Source organism: Quercus suber, unplaced genomic scaffold, assembly GCF_002906115.3.
Source record: "Quercus suber isolate HL8 unplaced genomic scaffold, Cork oak 2.0 scaffold_734, whole genome shotgun sequence".
NCBI classification, from domain to species: Eukaryota; Viridiplantae; Streptophyta; class Magnoliopsida; order Fagales; family Fagaceae; genus Quercus; species Quercus suber.
Genome location: NW_027070174.1, coordinates 220,049 through 237,804, shown reverse-complemented (window position 1 = coordinate 237,804; position 17,756 = coordinate 220,049). Strand labels below are relative to the sequence as shown.

The following is a 17,756-nucleotide window of genomic DNA, read 5'->3' as shown; positions in this document are numbered from 1 at the left end:
ATCTCAGTTTAGATGAGTTTCCGGCGTCTGCGCCTGTTCATATTATCACTTCTATAGGTGCCACCTTTCTTAAACAGAGGGTTCCTCAGTTGAGAGCGAGCTATAAATGTCATAGGGTTAGGCCTTCTGGTGTCGCACCTCCTCCTCCCTTTTCTATAGGTGATACTACAACTGAGGAGTTTGTTGATGCTGTTGTTGCTACTACTGCTATTCCTCCACCTTCTGCCTTGGATAATTCAAACATTTGACGTAAGTTGGAGACTATCATGATCGTTCAGGCGGTTCATGGTCAGTTTCTGGTGGACATGCTTGATGAGCTTCGTGCCTTAAGAGCAGATTTGAAGCATTTTAGACAGTCGCCTCCGCCACCTCCTTTTGATAATGATTTTTTATTGCCCTTTGGCAATTCATCACAAAAATGGGGAGTACATTTGTAGAGGTGATTTTGTTGTTAGGGGGAGATTTTTGATGTTTTGGAGTTATGGAGCTTTTAGTTTGTATCTAGGTGCTTCATTTTCTATCTACATTTTTGGCTCATGATGTATTTTTGTTTGGGTTATCCATGATTCGGGGAGATACATTGTTTGTATATGTTTCTTGTTGCACATTGCTTATTGATTTATATTTATGAGGTTATTCATGATATATGTCTTTATTTTGTGCTATGTGAAATCAAGAAGTAATTTTGTTTTACTTTTATTTTCCACACATGCGTTTATGCGTTTGTTGAGTGTTTCAGGAATATACAAGTAGATTCAGTCGTGCTACTGTCTACACTTGCAACTGATAGATAATAGTTAGGTTGGATTTGTTGTGTTAGGCAATATTTTTGTAATGGGCTGTTTTTATGTAAACTTTGAGCATTTTGTTAGTTTGTGTTTTTTCACGGATTGACAAAGAGGGAGTTTGTTAGGTTCTAAGGAATTAGGAACTAATATATTAGAACTTCATTTTGTAATGTTGTCAAACCATGATCAAAACGGTTTTAGTCTTATTTAGACTTACTCAAAGTATGTGTTTTTATGTAAAGTTGGAATCGAGTTACTGCAGGATTTACTGTGTAAATCTGCATGGCTCGATCGATTGAGAATTAGACTCAATCGATTGAAAGTCGTGCAAATTGTTTTTCTACAGAATTTCTAACTCAGCCCAAGACCATTTGGCGTGTAGGGTTTTATGTTTTGTCTTAAGTATAAAAGGGAAAACCTTAGCCACATTCTTAGATTGCTCTTTATGCTATGTGTGTGAATCTTCTGTGAGATCTAGAGGTGTTTGCCTTCACACATACTTAGGGTTATCAAGAATCAAGACTATGTCAAGAACTTGGTGATTGTTTCAGTTGCAGATTCAAGAGCTTAAAGATATATAAGCAGGAGTGCTTGTGCTTGGAGCTGTCATATGGTCGTGGGTCGAGTAGCAATAGGATGTTATCGGACTAAGTCTCTATTGTGTAAACTTCAATTCTTTCATAATGGATTTAGTTTACCTTGAGGATAGTTAGGTTAAATCCTTCCAGGTTTTTTACCGGTTTGGTTTTCTTGGGTCATCATATCNACGTCACTATAGGGTCCCTAAAAACGCCGCTATAGGGCCTAACTCGATTTTCAGAAACTCGATTTTTAAAAGAGGGGCATTTCCCTAATTAGTTTGAGAAATAAGGCAAAATGCTGGATTTTTTTTCAGAAAGGGGCAAAAAGCAATTTTGTCCCTGAAAGTAAGGATGTGAACTCCATCCCTGTTGATGAACTTGTAGGATCTCTTCAGTCTTATAAGTTGGACCTACCTAAGACTAGCAAATCCAAATCAATGACACTTAAGTCTGTTGATGATGTTGATGTGAACGGATTTGATGATGAGCTCTCTACTACAGAGATTGCTAACCTTGCCAAGAACTAAGAAATTTTCTTAAGAATAATAACAGAAGGGCAAGAGGTAAGAATATTGTTGAACCTAGAAATTTTAGGAGGAATGTTCCCACAAAGGTTAATAACACTGAAAAACCTAAAGAAAAAGTAGGTCAACCTTCAAATAATTCTATGGGTCAACAATGTTTTGGGTGTCAAGGATATGGTCATGTGAAATCTAAATGTCCTACATTCTTAAGGTCTAAGGGTAAGGGTATGGTTGTAACCCTTAGTGATAATGAAGTTTCTAACAATGGGTCTGATAGTGATGAGGATGGAAACTTCATTGCTTTCACTGCTATTGCTGTAGTTGATGAAAGTATTACTATTAAAGAAAACCCTTCTGATGGGGAACTCTCTGAGGATGCAAATTTACAAGAAGTCTACAATAAACTTTGCAAAGTTGCTGCAAAGGATGCTATGAGTGTTGATTTAGGTCTAAATAAAATTGCATCTCTTGAACTTGGAAAGAAAAATTTGCTTGTGAAACTGTTAGATGCTAATGAATTGTTGAATAATGTGAAGACTGGGAACGTGCTTTTGCTTGATAAAACTAAGAATTTGGAACTGGAATTATCTGTTGCTAGAGAACGATCTAATAGGTTTGCAAGCTCCAAACTTGATCACATGTTAAGTGTTCAAAAGTCTCCCTCTAACAAAACTGGCTTAGGTTTTGTAGAAAGCATCTCTATGCCTAAACCCTATTCCACAAATTTTGTTCCTTCTACTGAACCCCTTATGAGTGAGGTTGTCAAACCCTCTGTGAGTGAGGCTGCTAAATTTGTAGAAGTTACACCTCCTAGGAAGATTAGGGTTGATCTTCAAGAGTCTAAACCTAAGGCTCCTAATCCTCCTAAGGGCAAGTTGCAAGATAAGCCTGCATGAGTTTGTCATTTTTGTGGAAAGTCTAGGCACATTCGTCCAAACTGTTTCAAGCTACAAGTTGCTAAGCGAGCAAAAAAACCAAAAGTACATGTGCCTCAAGCACAAGATCCTATGGTACTTATTGGTAAAGACTCTAAACCTTTATTCCAATTCTGGAGTTGCTCAAAATTCTAATGTGAAGAGTAACTCCAATGCAAAAGTTGCATCTAAAAAGTTTTGGATGCAAAATGATTGATCTATTTGAGTCTTTTTGACATGGTCCTTATCCTTCATTGCTCTATTCTTTGTAACCATTCTCTTTTGTTGCTTCTGTTTTTCTTTGTTTTTCTAGGATTTGCATTATATAACATTCGTGTATTTCATTCTAGAATTGTTTTTTTTTTTTTTTTAAAAGAAAAAAAAAGGAAGCAAAATGTGTTTTGCATTATTTTTCTTAGATTTGAAATCAAGGTTGGCCAATTTATTTTTACATAACATGTGTATGTACTTTGTTTATCTTGGATGAGCTTATTTATTGCACTTTACTAGTTTGAGCTTTTTAATGCATGTTATATGGAAAGATGTTTATAATTTTTGATCACATGATTTTGATCTTGAAGTCACATGCCTTTGATTGCCAGACTTGAACTTTTTGAGAAAGGCATAAATAACCATCTCACCACTATTTACTAGCCAATCATGAATACCTTAGTGCATATCGTAAGATTTTGTACTCGAGAAAGTGTAGCACATGCACAAAAAGAATATAAGGTATAACCTCGGTTTAAATGATAAAATTGGTGTGTACATTATTGGGCCATAATAACTTTAAATCAAATAAAATTGGTGTGTACATTATCTCGGCTATATTTAATAAGTTTCTGATTAAATAAAATTGGTGTATACATTATGATGCAAATCAAGAAACTTACATGATTGCAAGTTTTTATTCTAGGAGATGTGGGAGTTATATGATGTACCTCTTTAGGTGATAGTCTCTTTCAAATTCTATGTGATGAATTTTGTAGAGATTGTGATTGATTACTGTTCACATATCACCTCACATGTATCTCAAGTTTTTGCTAGTTGCACACACTACACAAGTTATTCTTTGCTAAACTTTGTACATGTTATTGTGTGTGATTTTGGTTTGGCCAACCAAGTTTGAAAAATTCCTTGAGTTTTATGCTAACCATGTATGTTGTTTGAGAATTTAAGGTGAATTGATTGAAAATCTTAATTTTGGGAAAACTAGGTTCAAAACAAGTGTTTTTGAAAAGCATTTCATCTCATACTCATGAATTTTATTCATAATATTTAATGCTTTGAAGAGTTTTTGCATAAAATTGCTTTGTTTTTCAAAAAATTGTTTTTTCCAGAATTTTGATTGATCGAACCTGTTTCTCGACCGATTGAAATTGTGATCAAATTTTGGTTAGCCTCTATCTGTTTCAATTGGTGCTCGATTGATGTTGGATCAACCGAAGCATTTTCGATCGATCGAACCTATTTTTCAATCAATCGAAAGTCGTATAGAGAGTTTTTTAAAACCTTTGTTTTTCACGTGTTCTATCACTTTCAAACTTTTTCAAAAACTATTTTCTCTCTCTACTCGATCAGTCAAGGCTTCAAATCAATTTTTTGTCGTTTTCCCTCAAAATTTTTGCAAGGTTTTTGTCCTCTAAGGCCGGTAAGACCTTTATACCCCTCCTTTTTCACTTATTTTCATTTTTCCATGCATTTTGCCATGCATTGAAGGAAAATTTCGAACCTAAGGGAAATTGGGATTTTTGTTGATTCAAGCTTTTTCTCTCACAATTGATCAATGGGTTTTTGTTATGGGATGTTATACAACTGATTTATGTGAATTAATTTTATCAATTTGTTGATTTGTGAAAAATTGCAATTTTAGGGTTTGAAACTACCCGAATTGGGGATTTTTTTCAATTAGATTTAATTTGATGAAATTGGCTTGTTGGATTGACTTCTATGATCATTATATTGTATTACCTATCTTGTTTAATGATCAATTGGCCAATTTCTTGAAAATTGTACAAGTCGTTTTTCAAAATTTTGGGGTTTGTGATATAAACTCTATGCTCAAGCCAATTTTGTGATTTTGAAGTTAAATTGAACTTATTCTCACTACATTAGAGCATGCATCATTTGCTTATATTTTTCATGCATTATATAGAATTGCTATTTCTATTTTTATGTGCTAACTTGTAGTCTACCCTTGGTTTTTCTTTTGTTTCTTTTTGGTTCTTTTCTGTGTGTCTTGCCCTCTCCTTAGCACCATGCCTAGGAAGACTAGAGCCAATAGGAATATCTTCTCCTCTTTTTCCCTTCTTTTGAGAGTGAAAGGTTTCCGAGTGAGAAAAACAAAGTGACGTATGAGAAGCTTAACCTTAAGAGGAATATTTGGGATGTGAGAAAGGTTTTGCTAGATGAGCTTGATCTTGAGATTAGGCGTAATTTTGAGCGTAGGGGCTGGTTGCCATTGTTGGATATTTCTCATCCACCTCTAGTTACCCTGATTAGAGAGTTCTACTCGAACCTTTCTATCCACACCTATGATTCCAACACTCAAGTTAAGAGTTGGATATGGGGTATAAAGTACACCATTACTATTTCAGTAGTGGCTGATGCTCTTGGGATACCTATGGTCCAGCATCCTATCTACCCTTATGATGAGTCTCCTCCCCTAGACGACATCATGTCTTACATCATTGGGTCTTCTATCCAGTAGGGTTTTGATCCTTGGATCACTACTGTTGAGCTCACTGAGATTCACTATCGCTTCTTTTAGATTGCTTATCATTCCTTGTAGCCTATCTCTCACTTGCACACCATTCCTTTGGAGCGTTGTGCATTTTTGTATTCCCTCGTTGCTGATGCTCTTATGAGCTTTGCTCACCTTTTCATTTGTTCTTTGACTGAGGTTCATAGGAGTAGTTATACTACTCATGCTCTTTTCTTCCCTGCTTTTATTCACCGATTTTGTTACATCTCAGTTTAGATGAGTTTCCGGCGTCTGCGCCTGTTCATATTATCACTTCTATAGGTGCCACCTTTCTTAAACAGAGGGTTCCTCAGTTGAGAGCGAGCTATAAATGTCATAGGGTTAGGCCTTCTGGTGTCGCACCTCATGCGTTTTTAGGGACCCTATAGTGACGTTTTAAGGACCTATAGTGACGTTTTGTAACTCGATTTTCATAAAATCGAGTTATAGGTAAAAAAAAGAAAAAAAATTGCATGTAACTCGACTTTATGAAAATCGAGTTACAAAACGTCACTATAGGTCCTTAAAACGTCACTATAGGGTCCCTAAAAACGCCGCTATAGGGCCTAACTCGATTTTCAGAAACTCGATTTTTAAAAGAGGGGCATTTCCCTAATTAGTTTGAGAAATAGGGCAAAATGCTGGATTTTTTTTCAGAAAGGGGCAAAAAGCAATTTTCTCCTTACTTTCAGTGATGGCAGTCACTTTGGGTCTAAAATCTTCAGTCCAAGATCTAAGAATCTTCCTAACAATTTTAGGTTGATCATAGATTTCACCCCGATTATAAGCAGAATTAACAATATTATTAAGTTTAGCATAGAATTCATCAAAAGATTTATCATCAGACATCCTAATGCTTTCTAATCTAGTTGTTAATTGCTGTAGCTTATTAATTTTAACTGCCTTTGTGCCTTTATGCACAGTTTGGAGGATATTCCAAGCAGTATAGGCCACCTCAACATTAGAGATTCTCTTAAATTCCTCCATAGAAACAGCATTAAAGATAGCATTCATAGCTTTGCTATTGAAAGCGGCTACTTCTTTCTGAGAAGTTTGCCACTCACTCATAGGAGTAGTGGGCTTCTCCCATCCGTATTCAATGGAGTTCCAGACTCTCTCATCAATAGATTTCAGGAATGCTTTCATCCTTACGTTCCAATAAGCATAATTATTCCCATCAAAGTGAGGTGGAATAACAAGAGAGTGTTTGTGTTCCATGACAACCGGGGTCAAGGATCAGCTCTTAGATCAAAGGATCTACAACAAGAGAGCTACCTGCTCTAATACCACTTGTACGTTTTTAGATCCCTTAAAACACAACCAGATTAACCTAGTTAATTAGCCGAGTGATTACTTAGTCAAATTATCATATCTAGGTTAATACAAATATATATCATATCAATGTAAAATGTGAAAAATAAAGAACATAAAGATATGATGACATAGTAAAACCAAACCGGTAAAAAACCTAGGGAGGATTTAACCTAACTATCCTCAAGGTAAACCGAATTCACTATGAAAGAATTGAAGTTTACATAATAGCAACTTAGACCACTAACATCCTATTGCTACCTAGAGTAAGAAACTTACTACCACGACTACATGACAGCTCCAAGTCTACAGACTACTTCTTTCTTGAATTCCCAGCAAGTACAAGCACTTTTGCTCGTGTATCTTTAAACTCTTGAATCTGCAACTAAATTAATCATTAAGTTCTTGACACAGTCTTGATTCTTGATAATCCTAAGTATGTGTGAAGGCAAACACCTCTAAATCTCACAGAAGATTCACACACACAACATAAAGAGCAACCTAAAAACGTGGCTAGGGCTTTTCCTTTTATACTTAAGACAAAACATAAAACCCTACACGTCAACAGGCTTACACAATAAATCCTACAGTAACTCGATTCCAACTTTACATAAAAACTCATACTTTGAGCAAGTCTAAATAAGGCTAAAATCATTTTGATCATGATTTGCCAACATTACAAAATGAAGTTCTAATACATTAGTTCCTAATTCTTTAGAACCTAACAGAATGATCTAAGTCATTTGAGAGTGTTTATGACTTCATATTTTAAAGAATTTAAGGTTATAGAGTTAGATTATTGACTTCAGGATGTTAATAACTTGATCTTGGGGGAGGGGGGATATAATAGTATTTAAATTTTCCCTAAATGTGATATTAATAGTAGATTTTTGTAACACTAATTGTATATTTGGATTCTACTTAAAAGATCGAGTGGGAACCTAATGTGGTTCATGAAAAGTTGTAGAAAAAGGGGAAAAAAAAATACAACAAAGAAAATTTGAAAAAATTAGAAAATTTATGGAAATTAAGGTTACTAACAAAGCTATTTGTGAGCCATATGGCTACGGGAGAATGTGACTCTCTCTAATGCACAATCAAGTTTAATAAAGGCCTGTTATGTCAAACTCACCAAAACAAGAATAATGAATCTCACGTTGGGCCAAATTCCACCCAAGAACTTGTAGTTCTTAAAACATTAAAGACATTAATAAGTTGTTTCCGGACAAAATTGCTAAATGCCCTGTTTGGGCAAACTAAGCAATGTTTTGTCCTATTTTTGAAACAAATTAGGGAAATGCCCCTCTTTTGGAAATTGATTTTTAAAAAATCGAGTAAGGCCCTATAGCGACGTTTTTAAGGAGCCTATAGTGACGTTTTCAGGACCTATAGTGGCGTTTTGTAACTCGACCTATATGAAATCGAGTTATAGGCAAAAAAAAAAATTAAAAAAAATTGCCTATAACTCGATTTAATGAAGGTCGAGTTACAAAACGTCACTATAAGTCCTGAAAATGTCATTATAGGTCCTTAAAATCGCCGCTATAGGGCTTCAGATTTTTTTTTTTTTTTTTTTTTTTTATAACTCGATTTTGAGAAAATCAAGTTTCAAAAGATGGGCATTTTCCTAATTAGTTTTCCCAAACAGGGCAAAATGCTGCTTAGTTTTCCCAAACAGGGCATTTAGCAATTTTGTCCAGTTGTTTCCTATAAGTACGTACTCTAGGAACTATTAGGTAAAATTTTATGATAGTCTTACCATAGTTCCACAAATAACCTAATTTTTTTCGTACTCCTCTCTCATTGATTTGTTTGCGTGGAGAAATTTAAACCATATTAAAAAATTCATAACTTGGGTTGGTTGCAAAAGTTTTGTTGTAATGAATTAATTTGTGTATCTAAATATCGATTCCAGGTATCACAACTTTAAAATTTTGGTGAATATATTGGAAGTAACTTCCCTTTAATTAGTGACTCTTTTTTTTAATGAACTGCTGATTATTTCTCATTGTGAAATTTATTATTTAAATTATTGTAATTGAGTTGTTTATAGTGAAAAATAAGAATTTCCTTCTTTCTTTAAATGATAAAATTTGTTTATAGTTAATTCATGCAAAATGGGTTTGGAACATGCCTTCCATCTATGTGAAGCGGATTTGGTGACTGATTTGTATACCATTTAAAAGCTAAGTTTCTATGTTAACTAAGCTGGTAAATACAATGTGTTTGATCGTATAAATGAAACTTCTCGATTGAGGTTTGTATAAATATGGAAAATAAGGTTATGACTAACTTTCCTAACAATATATATTTGGCTACCCAGTGTTTATCATGGGCACAATAACTACGGAATATATATAAAAAAAAAAAATTAAAAAAAAAAAATCATACCCTAAATATGGACAAAATAACACTCTCATCTCATAAGATTTGTGTAAGATTTGTATAAATGATACCCCCTCCTTTAGACCTGTAGAAGTGACAACAAATATATATATATATTTTTTTAAATGAAATATTTTGTTAAGGAAGTAACAGTGTACTAGAAAGTGAACTTATATTTATAGAAACCTCAAGGAGTATTATTTATACAAATGTTTGATAGAAGGGTGTCATTTTGATAAACCTCTAGGATAGTTGTTTTAATTTCACTTTAAAATTATCTCATTGATTCAGGATGTGGGCTAATCATAAGAGATTTTGTGTTCTCAACTTGTACCACATTGGGATTTAAGGGAGTGGAGTGGTAAGTATCAAACAGATGCTTTGAAGGTTAAAATTTGTCTTGTTGGTCTAGGAATTTGTGTTGAGGGGAGGAGGGATTAATGAGTATGTGAGTTTAGAATAAGAGATTTTGTTTGTTTAGATGGTACTGCAATGAGTTTTTTCAGGTTTCTTCTAGCAGGGATTTCGCATTCAGCAGATGAAATTGTGAAGTTTCAAGTTAGAATGAGGAATGACCGAATGAAGGCTTTTTTACTTTACCTTGGTGTTGGTGGGCCTATGTGTGATGAGGTGTCATGACATGTAGGGGAGTTGTGGAATTGGTTGTTATGTATGAAAAAGTAACATAAAATCAGGTACATATATATTTTATGTATAATTAATATATATGTATGTATAGTAGAAAACAAAGGTGTGGCTCTCCCTCTTGTGGAGCTCTCTCTCTCGTAACTAGTACGAGTTCTCCCTCCCTTGGCTACGTGCAAAGGGTAACTTCTACCACTTTTTTACTAAGAAAGAATGGAGGATGAGGTGTGTGATAGTCTAGACAAGATGAAGTTAACTGTTGAAGAGGAAGAAACTATTGCTATCTTTGATGAAGGAAGAAAGGAAGCTGTTGAAAGTTGTCACTTGAGTTTGATTGGAAAATTCCTTACATGTAAGTCCTATAACAAACTGGCTGCGAAGAATACTATAAGGAGAGCATGGGGTTTGAATGAATCATTGCAAATCCTTGAAGTAGGGCCGAATCTCTTCCAGTTCAAATTTCAATCCGAGTTTGATTTGGATCGGATTTTGAGAGGAGGCCCCTGGACATTTGATAACCAATTATTATTATTGAAACGGTGGAATAGAGGAATGACTGTGGGAAATATACGACTGGAGGCTGCTTCACTTTGGGTCCAAATATGGGGGGCACCGTTTGATATGGTTTCCCCTCAAGTAGCGAAGGAAGTTGGGAGTCGATTGGGTGAGGTAGAGGAGGTGGAATGGAAGAAAAAAAAAGATGATCTCAGCATGTTTATGCGAGTCCGGGTGGCCCTACCAATCTCAAAACCGATTCGAAGGGGTGGCTATATAGCTGGTTCAGATGGTGTGAAGTCATGGATCTCTTTCAAGTATGAGCGGCTGCCCATTTTTTGCCACTACTGTGGAATACTAGGCCATGATCTGAAGCACTGTGCTGCCCACTATGATGTGGAGAAACATGGAGGTCGAATAGAATACCAATACGGTGATTTTCTAAGGGCAGTGCGGGGTCGGCCAAGAGCCTCAGGTAATAGAGAAGCAAGTCACAATTCTGCCTCTGAGGAAGGAACGGGCTGTGAGGTAGAAAAGAGGGCTGCCCAGGCAGAGCAAGGAGGGCCGGTGGGGACGATGGCGGCGCACGTTTTCAGCCATGAAAACCCTAGGGTAACGGTTAAGGATAGTACCGTGATTCAGGGAAAAGGAATAGATGCTGGACACGTTGACAGCTCGGAATTAAATGCCCATGCAAACACAATGGATACAAATTCTGCACTAAAGGAAACTGTCCCTAAATTTCAGCAGGATGCTCATCTAGTCATGGATTTCTCTGAAGTTGAAGAAACGGGTATGACTAATAACACAACAGGTGGAGAGCACGTGAAGTATAGTCCATTAGAAACCCAGAATTTATTTGCTGGGAGTGTCCCTTCAAACCCGGTCCAGATTGGGCCTAGCCAACTAAAGCCCAAAAGCACATGGACCCGTATAAACAGAATGGATTTTGGCTTAGGTGGGCTCACCAACTCAATTACACTACCTGGACTAGGCAAAAGAGATGTACGTGAAACACAGGGGCTGCAGTTCGAAGAGCAGAAGCTGAAGAAAGGTAGACTGAGCACTGAGGAGGATATCAACAATGATGGATCGGCGGGGGTGGAGAGCCACCCTTGCCGGGAGCAATGAGGCTGTTAAGTTGGAACTGCCAAGGGCTTGGGAACCCTTGGACAGGTCGAAGCCTTCGCAAGATTGTGAGGGAACAAGTTCCCACAGTATGTTTTCTTATGGAGACAAGACTTGATAAAGACAGGTTTAACAATTTGTATGGAGACTTACCGTTTCAAAATAAAATCATTGTTAAAAATCCGGAGTCTGGAGGAGGGTTAGCCTTTTTATGGAAGAACGAAGTTAGTTTGGAGGTAATTAATTTCACTGTTAACCATGTTTTGGCAAAAGTCACGGAAGAAGATGGTTTTGTGTGGTATTTAACAGGTTTCTATGGGTGGCCAGAAGCGCAGCAAAAAGAAAATTCTAGGAGATTGTTGAAGCATTTACAATCTTTTGTAGTGGGACCATGGGTGGTAATTGGAGACTTTAACGCCTTTTTGCAAGCTTCAGAAAAGAAAAGTGCCAGGCAGCCACAGTTTTCTCAGATTGAAGCCTTTAGGGAGGCTTTAAATTCTTGTCAACTTCAAGACCTAGGATACATAGGGTATCCTTACACCTGGAGTAATAAGAGGCCCGGTGAAGTAAATACCAAGATACGACTTGATAGAGGGGTTGCAAACAAGGAATGGACAGATAGATTTCAGTTAAGTAAAATTGTACATCTGTCAACTCATGCTTCTGATCATTTACCCATTCTACTACATGTTCAATCCTTTAAACAACCAAGGCAGCAACGGGGGAGAAGCTTCAAGTTTGAGGAATCTTGGTTGCTCCGTACTGAATCCGAAGAGATTGTTCAGGAGGCTTGGGGGAATGCAGGAGGAGAAAGGGTTGGTTTAGCAGCAATACAGGAAAAAATAAAGGTCTGTGGAGCAGAGCTTATGGCTTGGGGTTCTCCAATTACTGATCTGGATACCAGTGCTATCAAAGAAACTCAGAAACAGCTAGATAGACTGAATGAGGCCGAATTGACTGAAGAATCAAAAGCAGAATTTTTGGGGTTGAGCAAAAAGATGGATGATCTTCTACAGAAGCAAGAAATTTTCTGGGCCCAACGGTCTAGAATAAATTGGCTAAAACATGGGGACAGAAATACCAAATTTTTTCATGCCAAAGCATCTCAAAGAAGAAGGAGAAATTATATCAAGGGTATTCGGAATATTCATAGGCAGTGGGTGGAAGAGTTGGAGGAGGTGGTTGGGGTAGCTTCAGCCTACTTTGAGAATCTCTTCCAAGCAGGAGTAGAGGATCAGATGGAGGAGTGCCTTAATGCAGTGCAGGGTACGGTGACTGATGATATGAGAGAATTTTTATCTTCTGAGTTTACTGCTGAAGAAGTGAAGGTGGCTCTGTTTCAAATGGGACCAACAAAAGCTCCAGGACCCGATGGTATGAATGCCCTCTTTTATCAAAAATTTTGGCATGTTGTTGGGAATTCTGTTGTTGTAGCTGTTTTAGATTTTCTTAATAATGGTAATATGCTTCCTGATATTAACCATACAAATATTGTGCTTATCCCTAAAGTAAAAAATCCGGAGAGATTGTCTGAGTTTAGACCCATTAGCCTGTGTAATGTTATTTACAAAATTATTTCCAAGGTGTTGGCAAACAGGTTGAAACAGGTACTACCTCAGATCATCTCACCCACTCAGAGCGCCTTTGTACCGGGGCGGTTGATCACAGATAATGTGTTGGTGGCATATGAGACACTACACACCATGCATTCCAGGAAAAAAGGGAAAAAGGGTTCTATGGCATTGAAGCTGGATATCAGTAAAGCCTATGATCGTGTGGAGTGGCACTTTCTTCGAAAGATTATGGAGAAGCTGGGGTTTCCGGTTGCTTGGATAGAGAGGGTGATGAGCTGTGTGACAACACCATCCTTCTCTATTCTAATTAATGGGAAGCCATATGGTTTGACCCATCCATCTAGAGGAATCCGCCAGGGTGATCCATTATCACCATACCTGTTCTTATTGTGTGCAGAAGGCTTGACTGCACTACTGAATAAAGCAGAATCAGAAGGGCGGATTGAGGGAGTTTCCATTTGCAGAGGAGCACCAAAGGTCACGAACCTTATGTTTGCTGATGACTCGTTGTTGTTTTGCCAGGCAACTCAGAATGAAGGGGAAACCATAGCAGAAATCCTCCAAACCTATGAAAGAGCTTCTGGGCAAAGTATTAACCTGGAAAAGTCTTCAGTTTACTTTAGCAGTAATACTTCAGAGAGGCAGAAGGGTCAGATCTTGGAAATTCTTGAAGTGAAAGAGGTGGACCGGTTTGAATCCTACCTTGGTCTCCCAACTTTGATTGTGGATTGAGGGAGTTTCCATTTGCAGAGGAGCACCAAAGGTCACGAACCTTATGTTTGCTGATGACTCGTTGTTGTTTTGCCAGGCAACTCAGAATGAAGGGGAAACCATAGCAGAAATCCTCCAAACCTATGAAAGAGCTTCTGGGCAAAGTATTAACCTGGAAAAGTCTTCAGTTTACTTTAGCAGTAATACTTCAGAGAGGCAGAAGGGTCAGATCTTGGAAATTCTTGAAGTGAAAGAGGTGGACCGGTTTGAATCCTACCTTGGTCTCCCAACTTTGATTGGTAGGGCCAAATATCCCACATTTTCATTCTTGAAAGACAGAATTTGGAAGAAACTTCAAGGTTGGAAGGGCATGCTACTGTCTAGAGCTGGCAAAGAAATCCTCATCAAGGCTGTGGCACAGTCCATACCTACTTACACTATGAGTGTGTTCCAAATCCCTTTGAAACTTTGTGATGAAATAGATGCTCTATGTGCAAAATTTTGGTGGGGTCAGGTGGGAAATGAACGGAAAATTCACTGGAAGAGTTGGGATAAGCTGACGATTTCGAAGAAAGAGGGTGGAATGGGATTTTGGGATTTAAGAGCTTTTAATTTAGCTATATTGGCCAAGCAAGGTTGGAGGATGGTCCAAGGTAATGATTCATTGCTCTATCAATGTTTTAAAGCAAGGTACTTTCCAAGATCAAATTTCTTAGAGGCTAAAGTATCACCTAATTGCTCGTATGTGTGGAGAAGCTTGATGGCTGCAATGCCTATTCTTCACTCCGGCCATTGTTGGAGGGTTGGTAATGGAGTCTCAATCAATGCCTTGAAGGATAAGTGGATCCCAAATTTCCCCACAAATAAGGTTCTAAATCCGACCCAAGATAATTGGGGAGAGTTGATGGTGTGTGAGTTGATCAATCCGGAACTGAATGTATGGAGATATGAGGATATTCGGACCATATTTCACAGAGATGAAGCCGATGCAATCTGTCAAATTCCATTGAGCAGAAGATATGTTGCTGATACAATAGTGTGGCTGCATAACTCACGGGGTGTCTTTACTGTAAAATCTGCTTACCATGTGGCAAGAAAAATCCTTATAGAGGCAGCTCGGGCTAGAACCTCTAGGGGCTGTGCTGCAAAACAGGTTTGGGATATAATTTGGCAGTTACGGACCCCTAACAAAATAAGAGTCTTTGCATGGCGAGCTTGCCACGAAATCTTACCAACTGCCGTAAATCTGACTAGAAGAAGAGTAATTTATGAAGATAAGTGCTCGGTGTGCACCACAGAATCGGAGTCTACCATTCATGCTTTGTGGGATTGTCTAGTGGCTCAAGACATTTGGGCTGGAAGTATACGTAAGCTACAGAAATTTAAGCATGGTCAGTCCGATATTTTGCACCTGATGAAGGAACTTGTGGAGCGGTTGAACTTAGAAGAATTTGAGCTGTTCTGGACTCAAGCGTGGCTGATCTGGAATCAGCGAAATTCTTTGCTGCATGGAGGGAAGATGAAAAATCCAACTTGCTTGAACAAAAGGGCAGAGGAGTGCATTGAAGAATTTAAAAATGCTCAAAACTAGCTAAACGTTCAGTCAAGGCAGCAACCTCATGGAGAGATTTGGCAACCACCACCATCAGGGGCGTATAAACTCAATTTTGATGCATCTTGTTTTTCGGACTTAGGCAGAACAGGGATAGGAGCAGTTATTTGAAATGAAAAGGGAGAGGTAATGGCTGCTATGACTGCTTGTGGACCGGCTGTACACACCAGTGAAGAAGCAGAGTTACTCGCTTGCCGGAGAGCCTTAGAGTTTGCTGTGGATGCTGGGTTCTATAGATTACTCATTGAGGGTGATAACAGTAACGTCATTCATGCTATTTCTTCTTCTGCAGAAAATAATTCGCTGTTTGGTAATGTTGTTGATGATATTCGTCATTTGTTGAGGGGATTGCTTTGGTCTGCTGTTGGTTGTATTAGGAGGGGTGGGAATCGGGTAGCACATGCTTTGGCTCAACATGCTAGATTTACACTAGATGAGGATTTGTACTGGATGGAGGATTCTCCACCACCAGCCATGGATGCTTTGTATCATGATTCTCTATCCATTTAAATGAATGAACATCCCCCTTTCAAAAAATATATATGTATGTATGTAATTCTTTGAATTTAATTTAAATTTTTTTAAAAAAATTTAATTTGTCCTCCCTTGGAAACTGGCTTTGGCTCCACCACTAATTACTGTATGGTATTATTTTCTTCACTGAAATAAATTGCACTCTTAATGGATCCTCCAGTCCCAAGACATGAAGATGTAATAAGGAAGGAGCAATAGACAGATGTGCATGAAAACTTGATCTTCAAAAGCATGCACTACACTATATATTTATTAGAAATCAATGCCCCACCTATCAGGAGAGGGAGATCAATATATCTTCCCTTTGGTGGCCAAAGAATCAAATATATTTCTTGATAATTGACATCCGATGCTATCTAACCTCTATCTGACCGATATCTATAACATTGGAAACATCAAAAACAGAAACAGAAACATAAACAAAAACAAAAACAAAAAAAATCTATGAAAAATGCAAAGGAAAAATTGCAATTTGCAAACAAACTGACTTAAGCCCCTTCAATCCAATACCTAAAACAGTCCACTCCATCTCAATGATCTGGCAGCCCTTTTATAAATTCTAAAACAGATGGTGACATCAAGTTACCTATGTTTGGAGACACGAAGGCTGAATCAGGATATCTATAAACCGGCCGAGGTGAGCAGAAGAAATTAGTTGAATTCGGGGTAAACAAAGGGATATCAGCAAAATATGGATTGTTTTGGTCTAGAATTGGTGAAAAGGATGACGAAATTGACTTAATGTCACCACAATTCTCATCGGTAAGAGCAGAAGATGTCTTATTATCATCATGCCCAACAGGCTTCATCACCTTATTATGATCATTTCCTTTCGCACACAAACTCTTCTGGGCTTTTGGCAGTGCAGCAGTTTGGTCATCATCATCATTGGATCCTGTCTGACCCGTGAGCTTCTGGACAAGAGCCATGAAATCCCGAGCCTCAGTGTGGATAATCTTTGGAGAATGAGTGTATATAATAACCGGTTGCCTCTGTTGCTGCCTGTACATTGTGGTAGCAACACAATCAGAAACCGAAGAAGGTGACGAAGAAAAAGATGGTTTGTGAATGGCATGAGACTCCTTGTTGATCTTCAATGGAGATGGACGTGGACCTTTGATCATCTCCCACCTTGGAACCTTATCATGATGATCAACATGAAACTTTGGAGGGCTCATTGTTGAGATTTTCTTTGATCCAAATATGGAAAAAAGAAAAGGCTGTCTTATATAAATAATGGAAGGGTTTGTTGAGATGAAGAGGGAGAAAAAGAGAGAACAGAGCATATATAGGAGGTTTGTTTGAGATAGAGATTAAGAAGATTTTTATAGCCAGCGATTCTGACCGTTGACATACATACATATATACATATATATATTTTTTTTTGAAAGCTCATATATACATATTTTATACATACATATAAAAAAAAAGAGTATGATATAAGGTATTGAAATATTAAAGCTTAGCGGTTAGAATCTTTTGGACGCTACAATTAGTTGTTCACTTCGGCGTCTTCGTTGGCTCGACAGAGGCACCGTAGTTGTCTAAAGTAGTAGGATTTTTTTTTTTTTTTGGGTGGAGGGAGAGATGCATAGATAATCTATCAATGTATATACTATTTTTTTCTCTCTTCTTTTTTTCCCTCTTGAGGTCATTCACCTGTGTTTTAAATGCGTGTGATAATTCTCTTAAAATGAATACCGAAATAGTATTAGTAAATATAATATAAGTTAAAATGTAAATTATATTCTCTAAATTTAACTAAAATTCATTCTAGGCTTTTAACTTTATTTTTTTTAATCGAGTTCTTT

At 37.4% G+C, this 17,756-nt stretch overlaps 1 protein-coding gene across 1 annotated transcript; it reads right to left on the bottom strand.

The window, feature by feature from the left end:
* Positions 1-16,167: 16,167 nt before the first annotated feature.
* Positions 16,168-17,214, bottom strand: LOC111992465 (VQ motif-containing protein 20). Its single transcript, XM_024024323.2, has one exon. The coding sequence runs from the start codon at positions 17,121-17,123 to the stop codon at positions 16,476-16,478; it is 648 nt and encodes a 215-aa protein (XP_023880091.1). The 5' UTR covers positions 17,124-17,214; the 3' UTR covers positions 16,168-16,475.
* Positions 17,215-17,756: the final 542 nt, after the last annotated feature.